General features: G+C 58.7%; 1 protein-coding gene across 2 annotated transcripts; it reads right to left on the bottom strand.

Moving 5' to 3' along the window:
- Nucleotides 1-1,708: 1,708 nt before the first annotated feature.
- On the bottom strand, nucleotides 1,709-9,342 carry FHL3 (four and a half LIM domains 3). 2 transcript variants are annotated; one of them, XM_087446247.1, is made up of 6 exons: nucleotides 9,179-9,342; nucleotides 4,381-4,554; nucleotides 4,120-4,294; nucleotides 2,942-3,111; nucleotides 2,632-2,818; nucleotides 1,709-2,505 (listed from the first exon to the last, which is right to left on the bottom strand). In XM_087446247.1, exons 2-6 carry the CDS (start codon nucleotides 4,534-4,536, stop codon nucleotides 2,351-2,353), a joined length of 843 nt encoding a protein of 280 aa, XP_087302373.1. In that variant the 5' UTR covers nucleotides 4,537-4,554; nucleotides 9,179-9,342; the 3' UTR covers nucleotides 1,709-2,350. The 2 variants fall into 2 exon arrangements, with proteins under 2 accessions (XP_087302373.1, XP_087302372.1); XM_087446246.1 differs by having other exon boundaries at nucleotides 9,263-9,320.
- Nucleotides 9,343-10,712: the final 1,370 nt, after the last annotated feature.

Below are 10,712 nucleotides of genomic sequence, written 5' to 3'. Positions count from 1 at the left end.
AAATTGTGTCGGTTATATAATGATTATACAATTATATGATGATACAATGCTTCTAGGTTTCTGAGATGTGAAATCTAAAAAACGTTTATCTTGAAATCAATGCCAAGGTTTTGTACCTGCAAATTTCTTCTTCTTAGGTGGATGGACCACCTAAGCAACACCATTTACTTGATGCCTTCCTTCCCCACTCCATCAAACCAGTCACGAAGTCCTGTCTTTTCTGCTCCTGCTGCCACCTGCCTCATCATCTCTCACTTTGACCACTGCACTAGCCTCGGAACCAGCCTGCTCATCTTACCCTCCAATCCATTATTCATGCTGCAGCCAGAGTGATCATCTCACCCCTGCTTAAACATTTCCACTGGCTGCTTCACCCGCAGGGTGAGGTCTGTTTAACTTGGCATTCGTCTTTTCCTGACCCGGGCTCTGCCTGCCATTTTAGTCTCTTGGCACTTCCTCCAAGTGAAATTACTTGCTGCTTCCCCAAAGCACCATATGGTTTTTCAGGCCCCCAGGCCTTTGCACCAGCTGTTTTCTATGCTTGGACTCCTCCTCCTCCTCAAGTATTTATTGAACATGTAGTAAGTGCCGGGACCTGAGGATGGAGGGGTGAGCAAGGCAGGCGCGAGCCCAATCCTCCAAGTGGCTGATGGGAGAAAGAGACAAAAATGTGGAATGTCTAATTATTAATCATAAACACACACGGTGGGTATTCGTAAAGGTTTGTTGGAAATGTCAACCAGGGCCTCAGAAAGTTTAGAATTGGAATTAGACAGGGAAAGCAGTGTGAAGCGGATTAGAATCCCAGAGCTACCAGTGACTACCTATGTGACGTTGGGGAACTGACGAGTCTCCACCTCCGTGAAATGGAAAAATGCCCGCCCCGTTGGATTTCTGGGAGTATTGAAAATGAGATACAGACAATCACGCGGTTGCCACGGGTCCGAGGGCCCCTCCTGCCCAGGGCGCGAGGGTCCGCCCACCTCGAGGCGCGGGCCCCACCCCCGGAGGCTGCGGGCGGGACGGCGAGCGCAGGAGCCCGCGCGTACCGAGTGTGCGCACGAGCGGGCTCCGACGGTTCCGCCGCGGAGCCCAGACCGCAGGCCGCGGAGGGGGCAGGGGCAGGGGGCATGGGACGCCGGGTGAGGGGAGCAGCGCTCCGCCCCATCTCCCCACTTTGGGGGGCAGCCCCCCTCGCTCATTCCCGCCTCCGCCCTTGAATCACGGGGGGGCGGGGCCATGACCCATTCATGCCGGGAATCGGATCCAGATGTTCCCGCGGCGCGTGCAGCTGCATCCTTGCCTTTTTTGGCAAAAAACGTGCGGCCTCGAGCGGATCCCGGGCCGCCTCCGCTAATCCTCGGGAAGAGGGGGAAGGGGGCCGAGGGTCTGGGTCCAGGCTGGGGATCCGCACCCGGTGCTCTGCGGGATTTGGGAAGGGCTGTTAGGGGAGGGGGGCGATTTGTACCAGACCTGGGAACCCACTGCCACCCCCGCTCCGGTCCAGAGCCTCTCTCAAACTCCTCCCTTCCCCATATGGAGGAAAACGCCCTCCGCCAGCAGGGGGAAGGTAGGCTTAGCGTGAGAGGGACAGTGACGGCAGTGGGGATCCCCTTTCTCGGGCGAGATTTCCCACGATCCTCAGAGTCCCTCCGTCTGCGAAGAAACCTTCCTTCCCCCTCCATCCGCAAACACACACATACAGGCCTTCACTTCCTCACACTGCTTTATTGCAGAATCTGGAAGGGGGTGAGCCAATCCCACCCCTCTGCCCATCTCGGGGCAAGATGAAACTGAAATGAAATCAGAAAACACTCATAGGACACGGGCTGGGCAAAACCCTGTACCCTAGGGCCCCCTAACCAGTGAACCCATTCTGCTGCCCAGACAGCCCCAGCCCTGGGGACAGAGGTGGGATGGGGTGGGGAGGGTCAAGCCTGAGGATAGTCCACCTTGCAGGACTGCTCAGGCACCCATAGGAGACCTACAGTCTTGGGAGAGAAGTCTAGATTGAAAGGGGCCTGGGTCCCAGAGTCCAGGTTTGGAGGGCTGGGGGTCTAGAGCCCTGATTTGGGGAGGAGGTTTGGTCTGGGAACCCAGACTGTAGAGGAGAGGGCTGAGTCCTGGAGTCCAGGCTTGGGGAGGGGATTTGAATCACAGAGGCTCCAGAGGAGCCCAGGTTTGGGGGCCCTGGGTCAGGGAGTACCAGTTTGGGGGATGTTGGAGTAGGGAGGCTGAATCCTGGAGCCCAGGGGGAGCCCCAATTTGGGGAGGGGCTGGATCCCAGAGATGGTTTGGAAAAGGAGCCTTAGTCCTGGAGCCCTGGTTTGGGAGGGCCTGGGGCCCAGACTCAGGGCCCCGCCTGGCTGCAGCCCTGGCATAGCACTTGGTCTCCGTCGGGCACGAAGCCCTGGCCCACCAGAGAGGTGGAGCAGCGGGCGCAGGAGAAGCAGCTGTGGTGCCAGTGGCGGTCTTCAAAGGACACATACTTGCCTCCACCGAGTCCTGGAGGGAGGCTGGAGGTTAGCTCTGCAGATCTAGAGGGCAGTCCTGCCCCTCAGCCTCACCCAATACCAGATGCCACTTCCTTGCTTGCCCCCCACCCACTCAGTCCTTGGACCCTTGTCCCACCTGTGATGGGGCGCTTGCAGCTGCTGCACTTGGGTGCAAAGAGTTCTCCAAAACAGGCCACGCAGTAGGGATCATCATCCCGGGAGGTGAACTGCTGCCCTGCCAGGGGTGTCTGGCACCCAGTGCAGACCAGGCATTCTCGATGCCAGGGCTGGTCACGGTATGTCACACCACCCTGTGTCAGCGTCTGTGGGGGCAGCATCTGTCAGTAGTGGGAGTGGGGATTCCCGCCCCACAACAGAGCCTTGCTCGCCTCCACCTCTGAGTGAGGTGGCGATCAGCACCCCCACCCTGCGGGCCCCGCCCCCACCTTGCTGCAGCGGGCGCAGCGAGGAGCAAACTTGTTCTCATAGCAGGGCACGCAGTAGTGAGCGCCCTTATCGGGCACAAAGGAACGGGACCCCAGCGGCTGCTCACAGCCGCTGCACAGGAAGCAGTGCTCGTGCCACGTCTGGCCTCCATACTCCAGCTTCCGGGACCCTGCGGGGAACAGGGGTCCCACTCAGAGGCTGTGTCCCAAGCTCCCAAGTGCCACCCTCTGCTACCCTCCCAGGAGAGTCCCCGCTGCTCCCATAGCCTGAGCAGGGTGGTGTCCATGCACATGCAGCAGGACCCCCAGCACACATACTGCACATGCTAAACCCCCCCAAACCCTGGACATGCTGGCTGAGCAAGTGCTAGGCCCCCATAAACTAAACATGAGGGTTTAGCATATGTGAAGTCCCCATATGCACAAGAGATGACTATCTCAGCACACACCAGGCCTCTGTGTCACAGGCATGATGTCTCAGTATTTGCAAAGCCTTTATACACCAGACATAATGGTTTTAGCACACATACAAAGACCCCACATATACTGGGCAAGCAAGTCTCTGCCCACACAAAGTCCTAATGCCCTGGACATGATGGATTCAGTAGCTGCTAAGCCTTCACATACCCTAATTATGCCATTCACATGGTCTAAATCCTCACATATCTATTAGGCATGCAGGTTTCCACACATGTTAAGCCCTCTGTTTATCTATCTGCACACACCAACCTCCAATGTACAAGCATGACAGTCTCCGCAGACTCTTAGCTCCTACATGTACCAAACATGCAGGTCTTCATACACGCTGAGCCCCCAGGTGTGTATCAAGCATGTCAGTCTGCCTGTACATGGTAAACTCATGGTGTAAACCAGGCCTACTGGTCCAGCACACACTAAACCCTCAGGAATGTACCAAGCTTGTCAGTTCCTGCACATGCTAAGCTCTCATGTGTATACCTGGGTATGCCACTGCCTGTGCATGCTAAGCTCCCAAGAGCATTCAGGCACAAGAGATCCTGCATACACTAAATTTCCAGGCACATGCTGCATGTGTGGGTCTTTACTATACCAAGCCTCCGTGTGTGTATCAGACAGATGTGCCGGTCCCTTGCACATGCAAGAACCCTACACAGATGCCAGGCATGCCAGTCCCCCACACAATGAGCCTGGGCACGTACCAGGCATGACGGTCTCCCCACAGGCGGAGCACTGCGAGGAGAAGGCACTGCAGTAACAGTCATTGCAGAGCAGCTCGCTGTCCTGGCAGGTGAAGGGCTCATCGGCTAGGGAGCGCTGGCAGCGGCAGCAGCGGAAGCAGCCCTCGTGGAAGTGGCGGTCTTCGTAGAACAGCTCCTGCGGGGAGGACAGCAGGGGCACTGGCATCTTTGCCCCTCCCGCTAGCCTCCACCCCTCCCTGCCTTGTCTGGTCCGGTGCTTACCCTCGAGTCATGCCCTATAAGCTGCTGGCACTCAGCGCAGGTGTTGGCGAAGGTGTTGTCATAGCAGGGCACACAGTAGGGGCCGTCATCTGTCTGGATGTATTTGCGGCCATACAGCGACTCGCTGCATTTTGCACAGTCGAAGGTCTCGCTCATGGTGGCTGTCAGTGAGCCCTGTTAGGGGCACAAGGTGGGGTGGTTGTCACCCAGAGGGGCTGTGGCATAGCCCTTTGCATTAAAAAAAGCAACAGACCAGGCACAGGAAATGCCAGGTCAGAGCGGGTGGCGATGGGGAAGGGGTGCTTCTGGAAACCCAGGAGTCCTGCATGTTTATTTCTGTATTTAACAGTGGGGGTGGAAGGGGGTCAGGAAAAAATCAGGAAGCAGAAGTTGTTTTCTTATCTGGGCTCAGGCAGATCTGGGGGGGAGGGGGCTTTTCCTGGGTCAGTGACTCATTTCCTGCCCCAGTCTGAGTTTAGTCTCCACTGTCCCTTACTGTCCCCAAGGGGGCAAGAGCAGGGGCAGGGAGCCACCCCCCGTCTCATATGAATAGCACTCCCACCCTCTCCCGACTCCCGGGAAAGGACCCCTGAGATACACCCAGAGCTCTGGAGTGGGGAGCTTAGGGATGAGAATGGGCTGTTCCTGCCCCCTTCCTGATCCAGGAAACAGTGGAATGTTAGAGGGATGCTGGGCCCATGAACGGTAGAGATGGAAGAGGCCTGATGGGAGAATCGGACCTCCCCTCCCAGGACAATCGGCCCAGCAACAAGGACTTCAGAGGCTCTGCCTAGGTTTAAGCAGGAAGGAAATCCTGCAAGCTGGACACAGCGAAGCTTCCCCAGCTGGACCCTCTGCCCTCATCCCCCTCTACCCCCCACTGGGTCTCTGGTCACACCAGCCTGGGCAGCCTTGGGTTGCAACATCTGCAGCAGCTGTGGTAGCACAGATGGCCAGATGTCAGGTTTTGCCAGCAACAGGGGAAAAAAAGGGAAATGAGATGCTTGGGGAGGGAGAGGGGAACTGGAGACCATGCCGTGTGCTCCCCTCTGCCATCTCCTGCTGAGCATCACTCCTGGCATCACTCCTGGCAGCGACTGGCAAAGCCCCAGGATCTTGCCATCCCCTGGGTCATTATTTCCCTCCCCCTGCCTCTGGGAGAGAAGCTTCTCCCCAGCTTTTCCAGATTTCTAAGGGTTTGGGGTAGGGGGAGTGAGGGGTGAGTGAGTGGGAGCCACTGAAGACATTTTCTCCCCACGCAGGCCCCCTCTTGGGTGGGGAGTCAGGCAAGGGGGAGCCCTGAGAGCTGCTGCTGCAGACACCCACCCCCCACCAAACCTCAGACACTTTCCATTTTCTCAGGAACAAAGCATGTTTGCGGGATGAGGTCATCCACACAGCTGCCTCTGGAACAGGAGCGTGGGGAGTGGGGGGGGAGGGAAGTGGGGTTCCAAGTCCCTTCTGCTGCCCCTGATTCTAGTCTCTAGCCCCAAATTCAGAGCTCCCCACCCCCAGCCTCCTCCATCATGAAGCCTGCTCTCTAAGGACGGGATCCCAGGGTGGGTGGAAAGGAACCACCAGGACCTAAAGGAAAGGGATGTTCTCCCAGCTGCAGATGAGCCTGGGGAGCACAAAGGAGCCCACCAACCCACTCCCCTTGCGTCAGACCCCAATAATGGCAGTCCCCAGAGCCTGCCCTGGCTCAAGTTGAAGGAAAAGTCCTCCGTGTTTCAGCCACCCCCAGTGGGAAATTCTCGCCAACAAGCGTTGCTCTGGCTTGGAGTTCAGACTCCAGGCGCCAGCAGACGCCCCAAGCCCGGACGGCCTGGCTCTTCTGAAGGGACAGCTCTCAAGCTCGCAGCTGTCCTTCCGTACAACGGGAGGACACTCAGTTCATACCCCAGGCCAGGGCGTGAGGCCCCAGCAGCTGGGGTCTTCAGTGCGGGGACTTCTGGGGTGGCGGCTATGCTGTAAGGTGGAGGGTACCCCTCCTTCTCAGTCCGCTCCCTGCCACTCAGGCCCGGGGTTTCCTCTGGCCCAACATCTAAGGATTGCCTGGGCTGTCAGCCACTGGGCAGCAGGGGGCCGCACAGGTGGAGTGTGGCCATGTGTCCATCCAGGAGTGCCCTGGGCCTTTTCCTTCCTTCCTGGCTTGGCTCAAAGCAGCCGCCACCTTCCCAGGCCCAGGCTAGCCCTGGGTCCGCCCCCTGGGAGGCAGTCACCACTCTGGGACAGGGGCACCCCAAATAGGGTATGGGCGTGGCTTGTTTCCTTCCCAGAATCCCCTAGTCCCCCTAGTCTGTCCAGCTGGGCTCTAGTGAGGACAGAGTGAAGGGCACTATCAAGGCCCACCTGTCTCTGCCCATCCCCCGCCCCTCCCCCTATCCCTGGCAAGGCTGGGGGACTGGAGGGAGCCAGTCTTGTATTCCTTCATGGCTGGTGGTGGGGTGAGGGGAGACTGCTCAGTCTGCCAGATGGCTCCCAGCCCCTGCCCCCACCAACACACACACACACACACACACACACACACACTCCTACACCTGACTTAGACACACACATTTGGCACCTCCTAGAGCTCAGAATAGTGGGATAAATGGCTGTGGGCATGTGGTGTGTAGACGCTCAAGCTGGTAAATATAAAGCTGGGCGATCTTGGGCAAATCACTTAAGCTCTCTGAGCCTATTTTCCCATCTAATACTACCTCCTAGGGTAGTTGTCAGGCTTAAATGAGATAATACTTGGAAAGCGCTTGGCAGATAGTAAGTTGTCAGTAAATAGTAGCTATTAGTGTTTTTACTATCAGCCCCTCATTCATATTGGGGTCAGACAACAGTTTCTCAGCCAGGCCTGGGTCAGGGAGCTGCCCTGGGATTTGACATGGACATTCTCAGTGTAGGCCCAGGGAGAGAACAAAGAGGGAACCCCCTAGTTCTGCTGGGGGTACTGAAGAGGCCCAGGCCACGGGGCTCGCTGAGACCAGATGGGCCAGCCTGACTTCAGTGAGCATAACTGTGAGGCCCCTCACACAGGTACACAGGTGTACACACCTGCATGCTGCTTTGCCTCTCAGAAAGTGCATTCCCACCCACCGTCTCATCAGATCTCACAAAAGGCAGGCAGGACAGTATATTATCTCCATTGTACAGCTGAGCACAGAAGCTAGGGACAGGGCAGGGGCATGCCCAAGGTCACGCAGATATCAGAGAGCCCAGGTCCCCTGCTTCCCAGCCTGGAGCCCTTTCCTGTCTCTCTTTCCCTAGAAATGCTGCAGTGGTGGTGGAGGGGGTGGTCACCATTTAAGAGCAGGGGGAAAGGAGATGTTGGGTGACATCACTAGCACAGGAGCCTGGCTCTTCTCCCCAGCTGCCAGCCCTGCGATTGGAAGACACCCAGAAGCCTTTCCAATTACCCATGCCAACTGCTCAACCCTTTTGCCCCCCCTCCACTCCCCACTGTCCAGGAGGACCCTGGCCAGGCCCCACAGCTGTGAGTCAGGATCAGAACAGACCCCTCCCCCAGGTCCCAGGAGTCGACAGGAGACTTCAGGGGAGAAATCCAAATCCTCCCCCCCATCCCCTGCCACCAGGCACCAACCCCAAACTCTCCACTCTCCCCTCCCCTCCCGCCATGGGGCCTGGGATTTGGAGCAGTTTAGGGGAAGGGGGGTGGGAAGCAGGATCCAGCAGCTGCTCTGGGGACAGGAGAGGAACAGTTCATTCACCCCAGGTCCCCCAGGGCTGAAGCAGCACGTCCAAGATTTGAGTTTAAAAATAAGTTGGGGTTGTCTTGGTACACACGTGGGGCTCCTCCTTGACTGCAATCTTACTATCTCAGGTCCTCTCCTCATGGGGACTCAGTGGGCCCAGAGTTTCCGTTTCCCCACATCCTTGCCTCCACGGCCCTCATCTCAGGGTCTGTCTTGGAAGCTGTCAGTGCGCCTCCATTAACCTCCGTCTTTTGAGTCTAGCTCTGGTCCTCAGCACGTCTCTGTATCCTGCACACTTCAGCAGATGTCTCTACGCTGTGGGTGTCTCTGTACCTCTGACTGGCTATCTCCCAACAGCTCACCTCTGGATTTCTACCTCTGAACACCCAAGTCTGCCTCTCAGTGTCTCTATGGGGCGGAATGTCTTGGTCCCCACCCCACCCCCCTTCTCTACCACTCAACAGCATCTCTATGCCCGAGAGTCTGTCTCCAGTCTCTGAATGTCTCCAAAGGCCTCACAGAGCCTGATTCACCACGAGGCTAAGGAAGCTTAGGCTTCAGGGCCCCTCACTTGCCCAGGACCCTCGAAGGCCCTGGGAAGCATCCTAGGACGTGTTCACTGGCGTCACTGTATGCTTTTTCTTAAAATGCTCCACAAAACCTGGGTCCGTCCCTATGCCTCGGTCTGTCTCTTGGGGAGTCTACGGCCAAGTTTCTGTCCCCGTTTTCGGGTACCTCTGCAGCTACCACTCGAAGCCTGTCGTCCCTTCTTTCCCTGTCTCGGGCTCTCGCTCCTCTGGGCTTTCTGGGAGCCTCAGTTTCTCGAACCCTCCCAGACTCTCTCTCGACTCTGGCTTTTCCATTTCAAACTTGGCCCCCTCCTCCGCCCCACTCTCGAAGCAGCCCCCGCCCCGCCGGGCGACGGGCAGCGGTGCGGTCCGGGGGGCGCCCTCTGGGGCTCAGCGTGATCCCGGCGCCCGCGGCCGGCCCCGGGCGGGGGGCAGCGGGCGGGGGCCGCCGCCACTCCCTTCCCGGCCCGAGGGCGGGGGCCGGGCGCTGGGATTCGGAGCCGGGGTCGGCGGGGAGCTCACCTCGACGCGGGCGGCAGGAGCGGGGCGAAGCGCTCGCGCGGGTGGGGCGGGGACCCCGGGGCCGCGTCCCTGGGCGGCTCCTACCTGCGGGCCGGGCCAAGCGGGGGCCGGACGAGCTGCCGGCGAGGCTGCCGGCTGCACACGGACTGTGTGGGCAACTGGGAGCCCGGCCCCAACCCCTCCCCGAGGAAGTGAGCGCGGGAGCCCGCCCCGCCCGGACCCCGCCCCCGGCCGCCCCTGCCCGCAGGGTGCGGACCCCGCCCCCGGCCCCCCATCCCGGAGGCCGGGGGCCAGACCCCGCCCCCACCTCCCGTTTAGACTGGAGCCCGCCCCAGCCCCCCTCCTCCAGTCCAGCCTAACCTGGCTCTCCCAACCTTCCTGGGCGGCCAGGACCCCGCCCCTGTTCCCTCCCTGCAGCTTTTGCCGTCCTCTCTCCCTCCCCTCTCCCCCTTCCCCCCACAGCTGCAAGCGGGAGACTGCTGCATTCGTTTCAGGCGAGGGGTACAGGACCCAGCCGACCAAGGTCTATTTGAGAACAGAGGGTCCTCATGCCCTCTTCGTGCCCCCACCCCCCATTCTACCCCCAGGGGTCACACTCAGCCCGAGTTTGTAAAGGAGGCCTTATCCAGCCTGGAGGAGGGGGTGGTTTTGACTCTACTGTCATGGCCCTGTCATGGGGACCAAGGTGTTCTCTGGAAACACAGAGTGAAGAGAGGACCCCTCTCCCTCCCATAGGGCCTTGACCTTCAAAGGGCTTTATTCTACAATTCTGAGTGGCAAACAGAAGTAATCACCTCCTCACCTCCAGCTGCATCCTTGGACAGAGAAGTCCTGCCTCATTTCCACCGTGCCCAGGAATAGTTTTGACCTTTAAGGCCCAGGGGACACCCTAATCCTTGGCCCCATGATTTTTGGGCTTCTTAGGGAGGGGTGTGAGGAGTGTGTGTGTGTATGGATGGGGTGTTGCAGGGGTGGTGGAGGGAAGTGGAGGGAACCCCTCCTCCCCCACCTCTACATTTTCCAACCCTCTGGCTTCCTCCCTGTGCCTGGGAGGGAGGACTGGCGCCTGCCAGGGACACAGGCCCCCTCCAGGTCCTTGAGGCCACCCCCCTTGGGATCCTCAGGCTTGTCACTAGGAATAAATAGCCTCGATCTGGAAGCAGGGGGTGGGGGGGGTGGGGGGGTGTAGGAGGAGGCTCTACTGTGCTGTTTGCAAAACAAACCAACCCTGGAAATAACCTCTGCGTCTAGAGTAGAGATTCAGGGGCCCACAGAGGCTCTCCCATCCCCCAGACTGGGTCTAGCCACGCTCTCAGAGCAGAGTGTCAGTCCATCCCAGGCTGGAACTCCTGAGCACCCTCCTCCCATCTCTGAATCACATGCTGCCTTCCCAGGTCCAAAGTCACCCTAGAGGCCAAGTTTCCTTTCAAAGTAACTAACTGCTTGTTTATAATGGTTGTTGCTGCTCCCTAAACTGTAAGTGCCATGAGGGCAGCGACTGGGTCCTTCTTGTTCACCACCACATGTCCAGTAC

The sequence above is a fragment of the Ceratotherium simum genome, chromosome 22 (genome assembly GCF_057802395.1).
Source record: "Ceratotherium simum simum isolate JZ-2026a chromosome 22, ASM5780239v1, whole genome shotgun sequence".
Taxonomy (NCBI): domain Eukaryota; kingdom Metazoa; phylum Chordata; class Mammalia; order Perissodactyla; family Rhinocerotidae; genus Ceratotherium; species Ceratotherium simum.
Note: the sequence above shows the minus strand (reverse complement) of the source record. Positions and strands in the feature narration are given on the sequence as shown.